The 21,913-nt window shown below is 36.8% G+C and overlaps 1 protein-coding gene across 13 annotated transcripts in view; it reads right to left on the bottom strand.

Annotated features, from left to right (window-relative positions):
• Window positions 1–21,913, bottom strand: part of SHLD2 (shieldin complex subunit 2) — a 41,218-nt gene that overhangs the window by 8,306 nt on the left and 10,999 nt on the right. For 9 of the 13 annotated variants that reach the window (XM_055721275.1, XM_055721272.1, XM_055721270.1 and 6 more), the window contains 5 exons: window positions 6,724–9,230; window positions 5,809–5,916; window positions 4,805–4,999; window positions 2,436–2,570; window positions 33–239 (listed from right to left, as the gene is read on the bottom strand). In XM_055721275.1, coding sequence (XP_055577250.1) covers window positions 33–239; window positions 2,436–2,570; window positions 4,805–4,999; window positions 5,809–5,916; window positions 6,724–8,245 — 2,167 coding nt within the window. In that variant the 5' untranslated portion in view covers window positions 8,246–9,230. Of the gene's footprint in view, window positions 1–32; window positions 240–2,435; window positions 2,571–4,804; window positions 5,000–5,808; window positions 5,917–6,723; window positions 9,231–13,290; window positions 15,656–18,195; window positions 20,488–21,913 lie in introns of those variants that run through there. The other 4 variants (XM_055721274.1, XM_055721265.1, XM_055721266.1 and 1 more) reach the window with 3 other exon arrangements.

Below are 21,913 nucleotides of genomic sequence, written 5' to 3'. Positions count from 1 at the left end.
AACCGTTACAGAGCTATGGATAACGACTTTACCTGAGCATTTTTCCTCCAAATGCGTCGAGAGCTTTGTCACCTGCATGAGGGAAGCTTTGCTTTTCTGAAACTTTTCTTTAAATTCAATTGCCCTTCTGTCATCATCAAACAAGCACTCGTAGGATGACCATGGAGTTGTGTGCAGTTCAAAGTCACCAGAGACAGAACTACGTTGGACCAGAAGGTATTTGAAGTCCCACAGGTGTTCTACAGGACAAAAAAGCAAACAAGAGTTTACTCTCTATACCTTAGTTACTTTATAGAAAGCCGCAGTCACTGACAAGATTGAGAAGCAAATCAACAAGACATTCTCATATGGTCAGCTCTGGCAACTTTATTTCAAGTGTGATGACACGTAGAGGTTTTCCCTTCCCTATAAACTTTGCATGAGTCCTCCCATAACTAAACAATGTTTTCATTTCACTTGTACTGAATTCAGCTTTCCAATCAACCAAACTTTTTTTTAAAAAGAAACCAATTTGTCAGCTCTAATAAGGAAAAGTTGGGAATGCCTAGAATAAAAAATCTTCACGTTATTAATCACTTCCATCTTTAATACACCCCTGTTTTTTAATCTTCTAATTTAATCTTAATCTCCGTAACGTTCCAATTTAGAAATACTGAGTTTCCATCTTCCGATTGACTCTATAATAAAGAAAAATACTTTACAAAAGGAGATTACAGAGGAGAAACATTTTGAGTTGTCCTTCACTTTGTTGTAAGAATCCAGCATTCACCTACTGATCAGGTCTGGTAACCTTTCAGGCTGTTATTTTTCCTCCATATTTGCTCAAGCTGAAAGTTGCAGCCAAAATAATTTGGTTTGGAAATAAGGGTAGAAAAATGTGTAAGGATTTTATTAGCATGTTTTAGTGTTTTCATATTTTGGATTAATCCGATTTTTGGTAGTAACCTGCTAAAATTGCAAGTGTCTGAAAAAATCTGCCACCAGACAGTGTTTTACAGCAAAATACTCCAGAATTTTCGCTCCTCTGAACAGGTCTAGTTTCCTGCACATCACATCTGACTAGAGATATTGCAGTGCCCCAGAACTGAGTGTGTTGTGTGTTCTAGTCCAAAGCAAGATTCAGGTAGTAACACTACAGCAACAGTGAGGGAAAATCTAAACAGGAAGAAAGAAACGTGCACTTGGCAAGAGGGGATATATGGAAGTGGAGGACATAGTCTAACTAGGGTACGGGACATGGTTGATCCCGAATTTAACTTATTATTCAGATCTTCAACATTCCCCTGTTGATTAGAAAACTGATCACAAGAATAAAGACTTAATACTACAGAGATCTACAATTTACACTCTTCTGCTTCAAGCATCAGAGAATTGATATATGATTGGGTCTTAGAAAGTCCCTTTGGTATCTTCTTTTTGCAGCTACAATTAATTCTAAAATGCTATATTTTGAGAAGTTTCATATTCTAGCATACTAAATTCTGTAAGATTTCTAAGAATCTAACAAACAGTATATACCTGCTCACACTGAAGCACGCACAAAACCGATAACCATGTAGGTATTATGTAATAAAGTTAATTGGTTAATGTTTAAATTGGACCATCTTCTTCAAGTAGCCTAAGAGGTATGTCTTGCCGTTAAATGATTTCTAGGAGTGCAGATTACTTACAAATTGAAGTGGAACTGGCAGAATTCAGAGCATCTATGTTTAATAGGTAAAGATTCACTGTGAGGTTTTAACCTTTCTGGGTTTTATTTTGCACTATACAAAAACCGGCATTTTAGGCCGCCACATTCTGCACTTCAATACAGCATATACTTCCTAAGCGCATCCACAGATTAGAAATACAAACTCTCAAGTTACCAGTTCAATGAAAACCTAGTTTCCTTATTTTAAGGTAACAAAGCCAGTAATAAAACAAAATTCCGTAGTAGTTGCTGCTAAAACACAGGCCATGTAATTCTTGCAAGAGATGGTTTTGGTCAGTTAGAGCTAGACTTGACAGCAAAACCATTAGGGTAAAGCCTGACCCTGTAGTAAGGTGGCAAGCAGAGAATGAGTATCAGAAGCAGAAAAACTCAGCAATTCATGCTAAACCAGACAACAATACGGAAGACTCAGCAAACATGGTAACATAGTTATTACTCAAGTGTTTACAGTTACATAACTGAACACCAGTGCATCTTGTACCTCGAGTAAAGTTTCTAAACATTCATGCTTTCTCAGTCTCGTAAAGCGAGTGCACTCAAATCTGTTGCTGATGGCACTGCTTCTTAACAGAGGAGAAATGTTAAAATTGTTATCAAGTATATTGCCTTTCCAAGGGGAGTATTCACAGTTTTAATGGAAAGACATTACCAGCTGAGCTTTTTAAAGATACTAGTAACATCACAAAAATCCTTTTACAGCTACCTACAGGTACACGGACTTTACCTTTTTTCCTTTGAAGTTGAGGGCACCAGGCAGCCCCTGCTCCCCACAGTACCATCCTATAGTGCTGACCTCTGTTCTGTTCTACTGTTAGGACAATTTTTTTTTGGTTGCCACCTCTGTATCTATACACAGATTCTGAAAAAGTTTGAAATTATGTGAGTTCTACAGTAAACAGCATATAAACATGCAAACCCCATGTGCCTCAATATTAAGATGAAATCACGCAGCTATGTTATTTTACAGTACAACTATAAGTAAACAAGAACACACCTACAATTTCTTCAGGACAAAATGAGAACAATCTGATTTCTTCAGCAACACAAACCTAGTTTAAAGGAATGCACAAAGTATACTAATTTACCTTTATCTACCTAAATACCTAGCAATCCATGCATCTTTCAGCTCCCCTGCATCCTGACTGGTATAAATGGAAAGAAATCATACTCAATCTCTCAGCAATAAACTGTCATAGCTGGAAGTTAAAGTTCCTGTAACTTCTGTGGAATACACTGAAGGAAACATTTCTCTAAGAGTTTTCACAAAAGAAAACTACAATCACGTACAATCCCACTGAGAGGATTAATAACAGTACATATATACTGAAACAATTAAGCTCCACACTAAAAATACAGTATTTTTCAAAGTCAAATAATTTTTGAACAAGAGCTCTTGCTTGAAATATCTAACAATTCTAAGATTTTATGTATAATAATAAATTATAAAGATTTCCATCTTCAAAATTCTCCATTTATAATTAATAAACATGATATTGACAGTGTGGGTAAAAATTTGAATCTTACTAATACAAGATGGTAGTGCAATATGATCAAATTTGTGGCCAAAGCTTGAAGTCAAGCACAGAGAAACAGTGGTACTGTAAAAAAAAGATAATCAGAACAGTTATGCAGGGAAAAAAGGGAAGAAGAGTCCTTTTCCAGGTGTGAATGGTGATCTTTAACTGCCCAATACAAGTTAAAAAAAACCATGGAAAGACACTGCTTGAAATACTGAGAATGCCCCAAATAAATTTGGTTTTGTTCACTTCAGAGGGGAAGAAGAGGCTAGGCAGCAGCTGTAAGGCCCAAGAAGAAATGGAAACAAATCCTCAATTTTTACATGGAAAAGCGCTTCAGCAAAAGGAATCCTGAAATAACTACATTAATTATTAGAAGAAAATTAATGTGTGACAGAAGAATAAACTTAAAAAAAAAAAAAAAAAATCAGTACACGGACTGCTGACCATGATTCTTTGGGGAAGAGGAGAGTTTACAATAAAAATATACAGGAAACTCGGATTTCCAAGACAAACTTATATTGATGAGGCAGGTCTCTGTTGAGCCTATGCAGAAAAAGAGTATCACAGTAAGACATGTTAGCAGTTTCATACTGTGCACTCTCCAGTGCTGAAAAATCAAAAAGAACTTTTACAGAAAGGCACACAAGTAAGGTTTATTATAAAGAAACATCACACGTACTTAAGAAACCAGGAATGCTTAGCTTTAAAAACCTATCCTAGATAGGAAAAAATAGAAACAAACAAGAACTGTTCCAAATAAAGCATTATAAAGAGCAACACAGCTCCTTTATAAAGTAAGAAAGGCAAGCAATTCCTAAACCATTGGATTAAAATAATAACTTAATTCTGAAAACCACATGATTTACAGTGCAATCAAATTTTCCTTTAATGACAGGATGTTTACCTGGAAGGTAGTTGGCTGGCAAGCTTTGAATTAGTAAGGCTTGACTGTCCCACGTGACATTTTCATAAACCAGCCCCCTTTTTCAAGCAGCGGTCTACAGCAAGAATGTACCTCTTGAATTTCAAGAGCCATTAAAAAACACCTTTATGTTCCTCCACCGTAACTGCGGTATCTTCCTCTTTTCAGCACTCCTGCCACACACACCTATCTTCCCGGAGAAGGATTTCAAGCCCACGTTCCTCATACTTAAGATACTTGAAGCTGTGGAGATGCCCAAGCTATCTCACTGACAAGTCAAAACACTTGTAACTGCAGCCGGTGGTGAGTGCCGATTCCTTAGGGAAAACACACAAATCCCTCGGTGAGCAGGAACACTCCGTGCCCACCGCCTGCGTACTGCTCCCACAGGCACGTATGCTATCCATCACCACTAGTGTGTAGTAACCTCCTTTCAGCAGCTAACTACGGTCACTATTTTCTCCCTGTCCTTAACTCCATTTCTTTGCTATGCCTCCCATGAGTGGATCGTCACAGACGTTTCCCTTGTGATTCCCGTGTCAAACACTGGTGTATGGAATGGGAAATCACCAGAACTGCCTTGCAAAATTACTATTTAAGTTTTACCTGTTGTTGAAGTTTTGGAAGTCGAAGTCCAGTGCATGAACTTACCTATTAAAACAGCAATGTTGATAACTTTCAAGACTGAGTGAACCAATGTATTTGGCTGGAGCTGGTCTAGCTGCATATACTGAACACTATCCAGACTCTGAACTTGCCTTCGTGGAATGTCTCTGAAGTGTGGAAATTCTGATGATACGTATGACAATAAGCCATGGAGAGCATCACCATCCACTACAGGACAAACTTAAATAAAATAAAAAAAGTTACAGGGACACTTTTTTTTTTTTTTTTAAGCTTAGAAGTACAAAATTTATCAGTTGGTACTTAATTTATACTGACAAAGCCAAAACTATTTCACAATAATTCTAAGGCAAGAAATTCTTGAGATGTGTAACACTTCATCCAAAATTAAACCGCACTTCATCTGCCTTCCCTTGATAGCATCCCACAGTTAAGCCAAGTACAATATTTTAAATCACACTAAAAATAGGAGAGAAATTTTATCACAGCTTGGTAGGAACAGCTATTCTTGTTCATTTACCTCAGCACCTGCCTTAAACAGCTGGAAATAATGAGCATCAGGAAGACAATACGAGTAACTCACGTTCATGGTGATACTTCTACTGTATCCTCACGTATCTTTAAAGACTTCACGCTTAGTCGCCTGCAATGAATTACTTTCCCTGAATGGATCTACTAACTTTTTAAGCCTCAAGTTTTTGCAAAGAATTTAATCCTCGTGAAATCTCAGACATCTTATGGTTGAGTGCTGGAATAACTGCTCTTTCTCAAACTAAGCTCAAAGAATTCAGTCTTTCAGAGTTTTGAATGGTAACCACCCAACTCTACCATAAAGTTCACGTGCCTATCTGATGTCATCATGCCAAACATCTTGCCCACATGTGTTCCTGTCATACTTTCCTGTAGCGTTTTATAGCTCTGTTGCTCACATTTCCGTTTTGTCCTGTATAGGAGGTATTGCCAAGAAAATGAGTACTTTAAATAGCTATTTAACTGTGGTTTTTGTGGAAGCTTATGCACTACAATCTTACATTCTTCTGGATTGAGAGCTGAGCAGTTCCCCAGATTCAGTAACTGGCTGGTAAATGTAGACTGCAGCATGATCTCTCCACACCAAAGATTTTCATACATTATTAAATCTGCAAGAAAGAAGCAGCCTTATCAATTCATGTATTGGCAATGTTGAAGTACATCACACTTTCCTTGACTATAGAACCATCATGCATACAGGTGTGAAAAACTGAAAGAGATCGCTTGGAAACAAAGTGATTTTTTTTTTTTATTTATTCGGCCAACACCCTTTACAATGACTTAATCAAATTTTCTCAGTAGTCTGACGTAATTCTTCAATTCATATAAAACATTCAATAGTCTCATAGCAGGTGCTGTATAAGTGAAGTGGGTGACTGTATTGGTGAATTATTATTGTGCAACATTTCAGAATGAGTAGCTAAGTACTAGGCTTACTCAGAAAGATTTTTGATGTATTTTGAGATAAGAATGATTAAGCAGACAAGAACTATTTCTCACCCTGAGACTGAACAGATCACCATGATTTTCTGGCTCGACAGCGGAGAATTACAAAAAAAAGTCTATCCATTGAACAACTAGCATATCTGGTTTGTAGCAGCACTTACACCTTTCAGGAACAATTGTTTTAAAGCACTGACAGGTTAGAAAATAAGACTGACTATCTACGGCACTGCTGCAGTATCAATGCACTCCTGTGTCTCAGACCAAAGACTACACAGAAGAGACAGGCAAGCTTCCATGAGACCGTTGATGTTCCACTGGCAGGCTGACTGAAAATTCAAAGTGATGCTGAGCAATGCAAGATACTTACAAACGCTTAGCCACAGTTTCAAATTACTGGTTACACACCATTCTACTTTAAATAGGCATTTTTAAGACCCACATTTTAAAAAGGGAAACAAAGGAATTCTCACCTGTAAGCAGTACAACATCCCCAGGAAACACGGTGAGTGACCAAAACGCAGCGCTACGCCACAGCACCACCTTTCTCTCAATTTCTGACTGGTCAATAACGACGATTGTTGCTACAGGAATTGTACATGAAGATTTTGGTCTAGTCTTCATCTGTATTTCTCTGATATGACAGGGATGTACTATTGTAACCAAAACATTGTACTTTTGATTTCTGCAGCAACAATTCTTAAGTGGTGTTAGTTTCTTTTGAAGCTTCTTGAACTCTGCCATCCTCTCTTGATCCACTCTCATCCCAGGACCAGCTGGGGAAGAATTCAGTTTAGCTCTCTTTGGTTTCAGCCGTCTTTCAAATGCTGGAGGAAAAATATGAAAGGAATCTTCATACTGGCGGGCTCTTTCCGAACAGATCTTACGAGAACTGTCTACTTGAGAGCACAATATTCCTGAGCTCAGTGGTTCAATATGGATTTCATTTTCAAGTTGCTCAGCAGGAACGTTACGTTCTTGAGACTTCTCTGCGTTTCCCTGAGCAGCTCCTTCTTGTTTTGTAGCTTCAAAGCAAACATTTTCCGCATCACCCTCAGAACTGAAAAGTTCAAGGGAACTTGTATACTCTTCCTTATATTCATTTTCAGCCACATTAAGACATGTTCCAACATCAGGATCAAACTGGAATTGATCATACTGCCTTTTTTCAGTTTTTTTGCCTGCTTCTGTTTCCAACAGTTTTACAGTTCTTTTCCGCATCTCATTCCTACCCCATGCAAAAACAGCCATCTGACTTGAAGTTATTATACTACGGAACTCAGTGTCTGTTGACACTGCAAAGTCTAAACAATCACTTGATTGTCCTTTTGGTTTTGACTCTCGATTTTGAGGGAAAAACAAATCCAGATACTGACTTCGATGTTCACGGCAATCACTTCTACAATCTGATTGAACAACTTCTCCCACAGACCTTAGATGTACGCTAATCTGCTTAGTACTGGCAACCAAATCAGAAATGTAAGAGCTGTTAAATTCTACGTGACTGGCTTTTCTTTCAGTAAGGTTTGAACAGCCACCATGTGACTGTTTATATTGTCTAGTTGATTCTGCAAATCTTTGTGCAAAGTGTTGATTTGCAGCCTGATTCACATTTGCATGTGCGCATTTATCTGTAGATATCTGACAATCAGAATAAATTAAACTTTTGGTCTTTTTAGGTGTGCTGGCACAAGTTACTGCCGCAGGCACAAGAGATGTCAAAATCTCTTTTGCTACCATTAATCTCCCCTGTTCAGACTGCTTAGAGCTGTCATCACTTGTAGGAACTGCTGTGACTATAGAGCTTTCTGTCTGAAACATTAAGTGGTCAGCATCTTTGACTTTTCCAGGAAAAAGACTATGTGTATCACACCAACAGCGGAGTTCCCTCCATTTTTCAGCAGCCGGTGCTGAACTACTTTGTTCTGACATCTCCACTAGGCTCGGAATGTTGGGTGCTCCCACAAAAATATGAATTTGACGTCTTTTTGTCATTTTTGATTGCTGTGCCAAGTCTGACTTTAAACAATGTGGTTTATGTAATAGGCAGAATACTAAATATTAGTAAATGCAAAAAAATATATTTTGCCTTTTCTTTACAATTTAAACACACCTAAAATTCAAAGGAGTATTTAATAATTTAACTGGTAAAACCTCTAGTTTACTACCTAAAGCCTATAAAATTAAAATGCACACAAAGAAAAGACTGGAAGTTATTTATTGTATCAAATTTGCTTAGAAAAATGAATTTACAGTGGGGCTTAATTTCTCATTCTGATACTTGAAAACATATAGCAGATGCAGAGTTATAGTGGAGTTCAATTTAAGTTTAATTCATGAGCAGACGCATCTTCATTTATTATTGCTAATTAGCCAGTCAGACGTGAACTCCCTATTCAGTACCTAATTTTAATCTGAAATAAATGGGTGTAATAAACTTACACAGCATAGTTAGGAGATAACTTAATCTCCCAGAAAACTACAATTTCAACTAAATGATTAAAAATACTAGAGCTATTAATAATTAGTTTAAAATTTTCTACAAATGCAGTATTTTACATGCTGTTTTAGCATGAAAATACTGTGTTAAGTGACTGTTTTAGGAAATGGAAAGCTTGATGATATTATTGATAAATTATAATTATTAAATAAACAGTCAGTTAAGAGGTCAGTGAAACCTGAGCAGATGACTCATAATTTGTTTTAATTCATTTAAATAGTACCATACTACCCAAGAAGCTACTAGCTTTTCTAGCTAATTAAAGATAAGCCCACCTTACACAGCACAAAAGACCCCTGATTTTTTAAATTTCTGCTGTAGTCTGATTTTAAAATACTCAGCGACACCTACAAGTGTTCATTAAAATGCAGACACCTAGCTACGTGTTTTGGGAGTGTTGTTCATAGAAGTTGCTGCAATAGGCAATTCTGCAGAGGTAGGAAACGGAACACCAGTAGTGAACTCCGGGAGATAATCCAGCTGCAAACAGAAGAAAAAGAACACTGAAACAAAGACAGCACTGAAAAGTACTTACATTTTTCATTTAGCAATTATTAAATTAACGGCCATTTTCCTAACAACCCGCTAGGGGTCGATAACTCTGCACACTCATAAAACTCACAGTAACACGGAAAAACGATAAACATCCCGATCTCTGGTATATTATAGCTGCATCTGGAAAAAACAGTATACAACCACTAAAACCGGATATGTTATCATATAAAGAAGCTACAAAACACTAACTGGTATTGCTCAGTTTTACGATCATTGCAAAGCAATTCATACTTCAATGATTAGAGTATCCAAACTTCTGTAGTTGTACATTTGAATTCAGCCTCATATGAATGCAACTTTTAAAGGCTAATTCCCATACAAAAGGTTTCAATTATGTAATTAAAGAATGTTAATAGACAAATAACTAACAGAATCTGCAGTTCAACATTCATGACGTAAGAAAAGAAAGGCAAAGCAAAGTGACAGTGAGGATGAAGTCCTAAAGAAGTGATGTTAATAAGTTCTGTAGATAAAAAGCTACCCAATAACGATGTCAAAACAGCCTCAGTAACAGATCCCCTACGACAAACAGAAAATGTTACCACTGCTCTACATGAACTTCAGAAGTGCAACCTAACTGATAAGACTAAACAATTTCATAGAATGATGTGTCCTGTCGCTTGTTCCCTGGCCACGCTGTTTCGGGCACCAGCCCGGTGCCGCTGGCCTCCTGGGCCACCTGGGCAGGTGGGGGGCTCCTGCCCAGCCGGCCGCCAGCCAGCCCCCCCAGGCCCTTCCCCGCCGGGCCCTTCCCAGCCGCTCTGCCCCAGGCCCGCAGCTGCCCGGGGCTGGGGTGACCCCGGCGCGGGGCCCGGCGCTGAGCCCTGGGGAACCTCGTACGAGTGGCCTCGGCCCCTCGGCCCGGCCTGCCCAGCCCCCCCTGCAGAGCCCCCCGCCCCCCAGCACATCGACACCCCCAGCTGGTGCCACCCGCACACTGGCTGGGGCAGCGCTCGGTCCCTCGCCCAGGTGATTCTTCCCATAATCAAGGTGGAAAAATGAATTAATCAGTTAAGACTTGAAGGAAAAACATCACTGAAGAATCATATGCAAGCATAGGGGGGTCGTGTGTAATTCTAATCCCCATATTCAAACCATAGAAACTAACTTTGGTTTAATTCCCTAGCACTGCTGTATTATTGTTAGTGAAAAGCTTTACCAGTCTATGAAAACAACAATGTGTAAATCTAAATGCATGCCAACAGCCCCAGACTTTCTTCTCAGTATATATACACACAAACTCTTTATGCATAGTCCGAATTAGACAAAGCTGCTACCTTGGCATACTTGTGGTCTTCATAAAAATCTATTTTCTGTTTTTATTCCCGAGATTCAACTGGAGTAATTCTTCTTACACTCAGATAAGATCCTTGTGGCAAAACAGGAGTCTTACTTTTAGATTTAAATACAGGCAAAATAGAAGAACTGGGAAAATAAAAGATTACAGCAGGATTTTATTGAACTATTTTTATTTGTTACGGATTAATTAGTTGTGGTTGGCTTCAAGTAGTTTTGTGTGCACTACAATATTAAGTAGTATGCGTGTGAGGATCAGAATATAGCAAAAAAAAGTAGGTTTTTTAATACATATATAAGTATGTAGATATATATATACATAGGTGGGTAGTTATGGATCTACCCATCTTTCCAGTTAAGGAAGGGTACATCACAGCATCAGATTAATGAAAGAATAGACTACTAGAAATAAAGGAACAAGTAACTGGAAGGTTTATGAGGACAGTGTTAGGAACAGGGAAGGTTGCATTCCAGAGCCTCAGCGTAAGCCGCTCTTGGATCAGAAATGTGTTGACCACACCCCACTACCCCTCATCTTTTATGAATAACTAAACTACCTACTTGGACACATATTGAAATATTATAAATAGGAAAGGAAAAAAGACAAATACTGTGCCCTTCCACCTTCCCCCCCCCCCCTCCCCCCCCCCCCCCCCCCCCGATCTCTTTTTGTGGACCTGGAAGATCTTGGCAGTCTCACAATATACTCTAAAAAAGCTAATTCCTCTTGCAACTGCAGTGGTCTGGACTCAAGTTACAGCAGGCATGACACTGCCAAGTACAATTGAAAAATTTCTGCATTTTCTTCAAGAATAACTCATCCTCTTACAAATACATGTATAAATACACATTAAGATCTGTGACTAGTATGAAAGAAGTACTTTGAAAACACTTTTTTAGACAAGTACCTGAGTACTTGCTTGTATAAGCACACCTTACACTTAGGTAACATCGACATGACCAAAATGTATTAACAATAATCAGTAACTTATTTACTACAGTAAAACCCCACCAATGAAAAAAAATCTGGGAGCTACTGACCGCAAACACTAACACTTCCAAGATCTACTGCTGCACATATAGGGACAATCAATGTCATTAGCAACTGAATTTCCCTGAAGTAGTTTAAATTGAATTTACAATAGGATGATGGCTATGCCACTTCTAGTACAAAAATGAGTTTACTAAAGATGTTTGTTTGGAACACATTTTTATAGAGACTCACATGTTAAATAAGAACACACCTGAACCAGTATTGCATATAAAACCATGTGAAATCAGATTAATAATACTAAGATGCCAACACCACCTTAATAGGAAAACACTTGTCAAAACAGAAATAACTTCTATACTTTGGTAAACTTCCATTTATGCAGTATTTTATCAGCCTCTCATTTTAACTATCACTTCTCTTGGGTTTTGTCACATTTAAAGATTAAGTAGTTATATATAATTCACAAAGTTTTCCTTAACTTTCCAGTTCTGTAACTTCTCTAAACTGAAGCTTTTCTTTCCCGATTCATATTTTGCAGTGCACTTATATTACATAAAAACATTTGAATCTTGATGTTATTTAACAAATTTTTGCAACTAAAGTATCATTTATCTTTTCAAAACCTTAAAATTTCATTTTTCTTGAGATATTTAGACCTTAGGACTGCTAAGTGACCTCTGCCTAGTTCACCGAATGAGTTCACTATTGAATGACCTGCTTTGGCAATTTCCGAATTACTTCTTAGGACAAAGATACCAAACTCCAGCACCAGAAATCATCATTACTTACAATCATTTAAGTCTCTGAATCAGAAAAAATTAAAGTTCTGTTAAATTATCTGCATGCAAAAGCGTTTGCTATGCTTCTTTAGAACAGTATTATTACTTGAGTTTTGTTAGTGAAGTTATGTGCTTTGTTTTAAAGAAAAAGTCTAAAAGAACAGCTCATTACAGATCTTAAAAAAACGAGCAAAATCCTATCCTATTAGCAAAATGGCACTGCCAGAAAACAAATCCATTTTTATCCTGTAGGTAAGTTAACTGTGGGTAGACAGGGGGTTAACTACACCAAAGATAACAGGAGCTAAAGCTCATAAAGATATAACTGAAACCTGAATGCACATACCCATTATACCTGTTAATTATTACACCATTTCTTAATTTGTGGAAAGGTGCTCTATTCATAATGACCAATGAAAGCCTAGCGTTTTATCTCTGAAATGGTCAGAGTCTGATTGACGGGTCAATGATCTATTAAAACACAGTAACTACATCAGCAAGTTTTACATTTGCAAGACATTGCAACCGAAGTTTAATATACCCATTACAAGAAATACATTGTGGTATATAGTGTATTTCCCCTGACCTAAACAATAAGAGAGGAATCCTAAATTTAAAGGTTTTTAAAATGAAGAACTATGACATTAACAGTTTGTTAATCTCTAGTAATTTGCTACACATAGGAAAACAATTACAAATAACTTTTAAAATCCTCTTCCCATAGTTAGAAGTCGAAGCACATTGTGCGATGCCACGTACATGGTCTTAAATTATTTTTAAAATACCTTAGAAGTAGCCATTACTTTTATTTCATATTTCACTCTTCATTTATAGTATTCACTCACCACAATAATCACTTAAGCATTACGCCAAAGTAACTTCCTATCACTCCTGAATATTAATGGTAGTCAGACACCTAAATTTAAAAGTTACATCCAAATATAGCTTCATCAAGTCTTTATGTAAGTCCTATACACTGGAAGTAAACCACACTAATTCCACCTCTGGGTGCCGGTTTCTTCGTGTCTGTTACAGACTGCAGCTTCAAGCTACAAATAAAATTACAGAAATAACAGTGATGTATCAGATTAGTGCAAGATAATGCAAAAGAATAACTTTACCCCTGTGAGATTCTCATATACCCCCAACACTTAAGCTTTTGGGGATAAACCCAGTATATTCTTTTATATGTAGACACATAAAAGAATATATGTATTTATATAGAATATATAGAAATACATATTTCTATATATTCTCTTAACTTGCAGCTTTAATTTGTAACAGCTTGATGATGAACACCCTAACCTGCAAGTACTTAACTTGATTCCTACAATATGCAAAAGCAATTATATCTTTCTTTACTTGATGAAAAGCTGGCCCTGTAGGTCACAAATACGTAAGGTAGGATATTCTTTAAATTCTAAATTTTAACTTCTACTTTGAGCTCTCCCCTCCCTCCATTTGCATGCTTGATTTTACACTTCTATCAGTAGCATAAACAAAATTAAAGGACTGTTTCACTGACCTTACAACAGAAAAAAAACGAGTTACTAACAGCCATCTTCAAAGTGTTTGCTTTCAGTTCAAGCTGTAGGGTTGTTTCATTGGTTGTTTGTTTTTTTTTAAACAGTTCATCCCAATTGACGATAGAGTAGAAAATCTACTAGGACACTTGCCAACCAAAGGAAGATTAGAAATGAACCTCTGGATGCAGAATTCTGACTACATCACAGGGAAATCTTCTGGCACTTTTACCACACTGCTCCAATCTCCCTCCAAAATTCAACTCTGCCTTTTTAAGAACCAGGTGCTGTAGCTGTACAACAACCTTGAAAAACGGAACAAACAACAAGCAGTGTAATAACAGTTTCACACACTTAGAATCTGAAACAACACCAGGATGAAGTGATGAACATACTCCATGTTTGCTTGCAATTTGTGCAAGAAAAGAGACAGATGATCTTTATGCCAACAACTCATGTTGGCACTGCAAGTGGATCAATATACCAGCAACATCACCTATCCACCAAATGAGTAAGAAGCTTCGTCCAAATATTTGTATGTATTAAGAGGAACTGAATGAAAAATAAAAACTGCCAGAAGAGATCAAGCTAAGCAACTTAGAGCTGAAGCAATCTTATATTCTACCTAAGCGAGCGATGTATCATCATGATGTATTAACATCAGACTATACCTGTAAATTGATGGCAGATCAAGGGGATTTAAGCGGATTGGCTTTAGACTAGGCTAGTGGGACCTTACAAGAAGTCAAGGGAACACCCATGTGGGAGAAAGTACACGTACACATGGGCAACTGCAGAAATTGATAAGATAAGTAATACAGGTCTTATTTTTGTCACCCTTTGTTTGGTGGTGGTAAAAATCACCAAATAGCCTGTATCTAAATTTTAATACAAAGTTTCAGGCAAACCCTGTAGTCCTATCTATAACTGACCTGTTTAAGCAAAAGTAACTTTACTCCAAGATGGTTATTTTGCTCACATAATAACATGTCTGGAACACATTGCAGAGGCAGCTGTTGACCAGACATGGTGGTAGAACAAGAACCCTGCTAGTCAATATCTAGATTCATGAAAATCACAAACCTTCATTCTTACAGCAGTACCTGTAATAATTAGTATGAAGTTACTGTTAAATAATAGCTGAATATAGATTTATTATTCAACAGAAAGTAATTTCTATTAGCACTTATTATTTATATTAAATAGCAGCGATACTAATGCATTAAGCAATTAGTTCTTGTCACTGGCTCTTACCAGAGGACTACAAAACCATCTGGCCTCGAGACAGGCACAGCTGGTTTGCAAATAAAAGCTGTATTCAGTAATATATAGCCATAAAATAATGTGTATGCAATTTTCATTATCTGCAACACTTTTAGTAACAAAACGCTTTTTTGAATATGAAACACCTAAGATTTAGGCACTTTCCTAAATACTCCTGCAGCATCAGCAGGGATATTGATAATTCAAATGAAAATCAGTGTTTTGAGAAGTTCCATACAGTCTGATGCTTTTCAGAAGTTAAATCAAAATACTGATTAAAAGGCTAGAAACACTACCATTGTACTTCATAACTATTAAAATAATAACTAAGGCAAGCAACCAAATGGCATTGTTAACATTTAATGTGTACCTACTTGCCTGCAGGATCAAGGCCTGTGGCTTCTAAAACTGTGGTCCAAAAGGAAAATATTTTCCTTTATTTGAAGTTCTTCTGTAAATACAAGCTTGGATCATATGGAGACATCTACTCAGCAGCTGCATCAGCCATTTTATTTTAAAAGGATTACTTTTTCGATGATGCAAAAATCTGAACACTGATAATACACTTCAATTCAGCCGTTGAGATGGTCTTCATTGCCTTTGAAAATTGCAGTAAAGTCAGTAGGCTTTTGTGATTAACTTGGTAATTCTTTCCTCACTGCCTTTGTGCCTTGCGAGAGTAAATGCTATTTATTGATTTTTGTTTTGCAATACAAAAACCCACATAATTAAGGAGATAAGAACATACAGTGGCTGTTACAAACAAAAGAAGTTAAAAGTTCTGAGGAACAGTGACCTCTTAAGTAGGAATGAAAGATAAAGGTAAAAGGACAGATATACAAAAGTGCTTGTGCATGTTTTCTTGAAGAATACTCATTCCCCAAACCCTTATTTGAGAACTATTTAAACAACTAAAACTTCTATACTTTCTGTCAAGAAAGATATTCTTCCATATTTCAGCATATTCAAAAGCCTCACAGTTTTAGAATGACATCATCAAGGGTTTTTTTAAGAAAAATGGTTAAGTCTGCAGAAAATCTTCCACAGGTTATCATTACCAATGAATATCTGGTTTAGGAATTAAATCTTCTGACAAACTAAGGTTGATAAAACAATACAGGACCTAAGACAAAAGTGAGGCAACTGGTCAAAGAAACATGATCACAATAGCCCTATTTCCATCAAATTAACTGCCTGTATATTTGATTTATTAGGATCGGTAGATAAAACCCCAAGATATCAGGCTAGTAGCAGCTTTTATTTTCTTCTTTTAAGTCTTCTCTGTTTTCTTAAACTGAATTTTTTTGACTAATCAGTAAAATAGAACTGTCTTCTAAATTGAGCAACAATTCACTGGGCTTCGATTGAATGGATTTCTGTAAAATCTATTTCCAGAACAGCAAATACCTTTTGGCTTGACTTAGTAACACAAATGCCAAAACATCAGTAGGATATTGTGCAGGCATTACAATACAAATAAGTACATCTTCCCACACAAATCCAGTGTGTTTCTCAAAAATAATAATAAATAAAATTTTTGGCTTAAATCACATGAGCTGGTATTTCACATTATGGAAGTTATTGGAATCCATCTTCCATCACAATTACATACATCACAGGGATTAACAGGTTATAGCACACAGATAGCCATAATCAAAGCCTGATGTCTCAACTGCAGTTGCCTTAGTGGCCTGGGAAAGAGAATTTACTCCCCCATATTGTATGTAGTTTCCATGCTATGGCAGAAAAAAATTATTTAAAATACAAAGCCACCACTATTATTTTCTCACCCGTACAACAGCTTCACTCAAAAAAGATGAGGTTTTGTAAAAAAAAAATGGATGCTGACTGCACATATCATCAATGTTTTGGACAACAGCTGTAGGCAAGACTCTGCTTGTGTTTTTATACTGTGGGAGAGAGTACTGAGAAGGTATCATTCATAACTTCACTTAGGTGAGATAAATCAGTAATTTACAACTGTTAGCAAAATATTTTCCACTCTCCACCACCAGTGGGTATGTTAGCAGTAGACTAACAAAAGCCACACTTCCTCTTGAATATAAGGCAAGCGCAGTATTTTTTCATTTGCCAGCATCACTAAACAATTCAAGTTAGATGTATTAACTAAAAAACCTGCCACCCACTCAAAGAAGTTACGTTAGGAACACACAAGTCATCACTAGGTCAAGACATGCTCCAAGGCTCTGCAAAACTAGAAACTACAGAAGCAGCTCCAGAAGCAGCCAGATGGCATACAAGCCCACAAGACCTCTTTAGACCAATAGCTCAATCAGTAGTTCATTTACCTCCTCACTGTTTATGCAGGATCTCTCCAGGAGAGCAAATATTTAACCTTCTTGTAAACAGAAACAGCAGCAAGTATTTTTTGACAGGACTGAACCTACAGCACCAGACCTCTTCTAGTCCTTCCCCACTCCGAGACACATTCTGCACATTATCTGTTTCTGTAGTATACATCCTTCATGTGGTATCACTGGCTTATGTTTGTGAGGTTCAAAGTAACTGGTGAGCTGGGATACTAAGTAGCTGATCTCTCCAATACTTTCATATCTCAGTAAGATGAAAGCTGGCTTCACAGAATATTTCTATAAATCTAACATCTCAAAAGGAAAGTTCGTAACACATGCTTCTGATGTAAGCATTGTATTTTAAATAAAACACTTGACAGATGTTGAATGTGCCAGTACTGACTTTTATATCCAAATTTTGAGTATTTCTGTTTCTGAAAATGCAAAGACATTGCAAGGTTATTTTAGGATCTTCCTATTGCACACACTATACGCACACTCCAAGAATACACTTCAGCCTTAACAACTGAAAAAGATTAAGTTCTTCTGTCCAGAAGTTGAGAAGTTTAAGTTTTTTTCAGAGATAAAGCTCCCTTATGGGAATATAACCTTCAGACTTGGGCCAAGCTGGCTCTGTGCAATGGTGAAGAGCGCTACAAAGATCACAGATGGTTCACTGCACACACTTGCTCCTTATTGTGGCTACAGAAGCAATGTACCTACCAACTTCTTTACAGAACTGTATGAACGTCAGCCAACCAAATGCTCTTTCGCAGGTATTATGGCTAAGGAGTAAAGTTGTTAATTTACCAGATCACTGCAGAAAAAACAAGATAAAAATTTCAGAGTATTTTGAGTTAATGAAAATGACAGTCAAACTTCTGAAACAGAAGGAAAGTTTAAAAGTCTTTTAGCATATACCTGGCTAAAATTAAAATATGATACATAAAGAAAATTAGCATTAGCTTTTTAATATATAAGCCTTTACATTTCAATGGTTTAGACAGATGTTAGTTTAGCAAACTGGTTAAGCTTTAACAGAGAACAGGTGACACTGAGTAACTATCAACACAGCTGACTGAGCCAAAGGTGCCTTTTAGATGCAAATTTCCCTATTTCATTGGGTAACTTTTCTCAGACTTCAAAGCAGCAATGCACATAGACTAGTTATCCAAAATAATTTGATGGATTATACTTCAAAGAATTGTAGATGACAATTGCTATCCTACTCTGCCCATAAAAGTTAAAGTGAAATAATCACAACTGAACAAGATCTGTGAAAAAAATGCCTAAAACACTGATTTATATGGCCTGTACATATATCTACCCTTTTCCATGGTAATTCGGCTGTCTGAAAACACCTCAAGCAAAATAAAAAAACTCAAGGTATGGTGTTACGAAGCCATCTTGGGTCTCCCTCTGCTTTTTAAGGATAGCGCATAGCTGCATAACCACTGATAAACACCTTTTCTTGTTCTCAGTAAAGATGTATCATTTTCTTCACCATCTTTATGTTAGAGGCAATACCTCAATTATCTTCTGTACCATGCTAATGTAACTACTATTGTGCATCTTCACTCTGTTGCCTTTAATTCAAGAACTTTTACAAATTATTTTATTACTTCACTACTACGTAGTCCTCATTTTTGAGGTGTACTACATTAAGGCGTTGAGACTAGCCCTATCTGCTGACTCACAGCTAATCTGAAAAGCTTTCAAGATCATTTCTCCCCCTCACCATTTTAATACCTGGGAATATTCTGCCTACCCTAACTCTTCCATCATGTGTTTTGGGAGAAAGTTCAGCCAAGTGTATGCAGACTTAACATGTTCACACACATCAGCAACCCACTTTGTTCACCTAGAGTACACCAGCCTCTCTCTGAAGAAAGGTGCTTTCCTCAATCTTAACCACCAAACCACGTTTATAAAACCAGCAATACAAAAATATGAAGGAACCATGAAGTTTTAAGCTGTGTAACTTTCCAAGCTCCTGAAGTATAAAGGGTTAAGGATGGAAACTATAAGTGTTTATCTATTTATCCATTTGTCTTGACGCAGCAGCTGCTCCAAGCTGAATTAAAACTATAAATTGCTTCTAATTCAATATAATGAGGAAAGACTGGAGATTTAATAAGTGCTCACCTAATTTACAATCATTGAACGATTTAGTTTGGAAAAGGCTTTGAAGATATCAAGTCCAACTGTTAACCCAGCACTGCCAAGCCCACCACTAAACCATGTGCCCAAACACCACATCTAATGTGTTTTTTAAACGCCTCAAGGATGGTGATTCCACCACCTCCCTGGGCAGCCTATTCCGATGCTTGACCACCCTTTCAGCAAAGATATTTTTCCTGATATCCAATCCAAACTTCCACTGGCACAACTTGAGGCCATTTTCTCTCGTTACCTGGGAGAAGAGACTGATGCCCACCTGCCTACAGCCTCCTGTCAGCTAGTTGTAGAGATAAGGTCCCCCCTGAACCTTTTCCTCTTAAGTATTTGTACTGAAGTGTTAATTATTTGCTTAATACGTTGTGTACTAGAACTGTAATCCTGCATGCAAATACAATTTTTCATCTGCCTAATGTGGCAAGTTCTATACATCATCTTTACTAGTACAGAAACAGCATGACTGACAGTGTACACAACAACGAGGCTACCAGTGTGCTAGCAAAATTTTTATCCACACAACCACGTAAACTACAATACAAAGCTAACAATCACAGTAGCTTTCAGAAAAATATTTTGAAAAAACACTAGTAGGAAGTTTACAGGTAGAACAGAAATGGCAGTGTCTACATTAGAAATGTATCTTTTTAAGAAGAGTTCTGTTTAATGCCACAATACCCAAACTACTTTAGCACTAAAGTAGTTCTGAATAGTCTTTTCTAACCTGCCCTTATTTTATGTCAACTTATATACTTCAATAGAAAGACCGTTACAACTATGTGTGACTCGCAGTACTTCAACGTCACGTGCATACAGGTAAATTTTACCTTCTGCAATGATCTGAAAGAGGAAAATGAGAGGTAACAAATTGTGATTACTGCAATGAGGGGAAGAAATACAGGTGAAAAAAACTTGCTACCCATTCCATATCAAACCATTCCATGTATTTAGCTAATGATTTGAGTAACTCCAGATTTTAATCACTTGTGTGTGGAAGCACATGAAATAGAAATAATCAGATATTATAGGACTGAGCAAATAACAGGTAATGAGTAAATACACATTGGTTTTGTTCTTCCCATAAATTTCACATTAAGATCTGTTTATATATGCCTACTTTAAAAGACTTTAAAATTAGGAGCTAAAGCAGAGAATCAAAAAGTTATTACATTAAACATACAACCTATTATCTTTCTCCAGAGATGAGTAACCTTTACTACTGACCAGACAGAAAGGAGTTTAAAAAGCAGTACAATTTGTTCTATCTTATTAGCTAATGTTCCAAGTTATCTGACATCTCATTGCAATAATTACATTGACGTTTACACTATAGATATAAGCTTTATTTTGCAGCTAAAACTAATATACCATCCAAATTAATGACAGTTTAGGAGCCATGAGCTAACAACAACAAATATTAAGTGAAGTATGGCAACATTTCATGTAAACTGTTATGAAACACTGGAGCAGACAAAAAATTTAAGTGAAAAATACATAAAGGCAAACAGCTAAGCTACGACTTTTGTCAGCATGAATCTAAAAAGCAACAAATGGAGATTCAGTTTACGGTATGGAAATCAGATTAAAAAAATAATTGACGGTATCTTCCCCAAAATATAGTTTTAATTCATTAAATACCAGGTATTCAGTGGCAAGTGAGAGGTAAAATATTAACATATTAAGTGTATGCTTTTCTCAACAGGAACTTGCATGACATTACAATGTATTTATTGTATGATATATTATGAGCTGCAGCTGCCAATAGAAAAACTATGCAGAAAACTGAATAGTCAGATCACAATGAGACAAAATTAGTAAGTGATGGGGTATGGATGCAAGGCTTTAATCTTCACCAAACAAGCATGTGCACGTACTTGATTTGATGAAGCTGAGGAGAAAAACATCCAAAGAAGTGTCCATTTAAATTGTATTCCTCATTAAAAATGCAAATATAAAGATGGAAGAAGTAGCATCATCATGTATAAAAATTAAGAACTGTGTAATTATTGTATAGTTCATGATAATGTTACTTGTTGCTCCTTTCTAATTTTGGCAAACAACTAAGTTCTACTCTACCAGCTCTCAAAGAAGTTAAAACTTTTAATTCTAAATGGGAACCAGCTGCCAAGTCCCTTTATCTATGCATATTATCGGTTTAACTTGGGAAACCTAGGGTTTAGAATACAAGTACCTACACTTTAAATCCAGGTAATTTTTCAGCCTGAAATCCTGATCCTGAAAGCTAGTCTACACAGGTAACATTCCC

The sequence above is a fragment of the Falco cherrug genome, chromosome 9 (assembly GCF_023634085.1).
Source record: "Falco cherrug isolate bFalChe1 chromosome 9, bFalChe1.pri, whole genome shotgun sequence".
Taxonomy (NCBI): Eukaryota; Metazoa; Chordata; class Aves; order Falconiformes; family Falconidae; genus Falco; species Falco cherrug.
The sequence above is the reverse complement of the archived record's forward strand: the minus strand, read 5'-3'. Positions and strand labels throughout refer to the sequence as shown.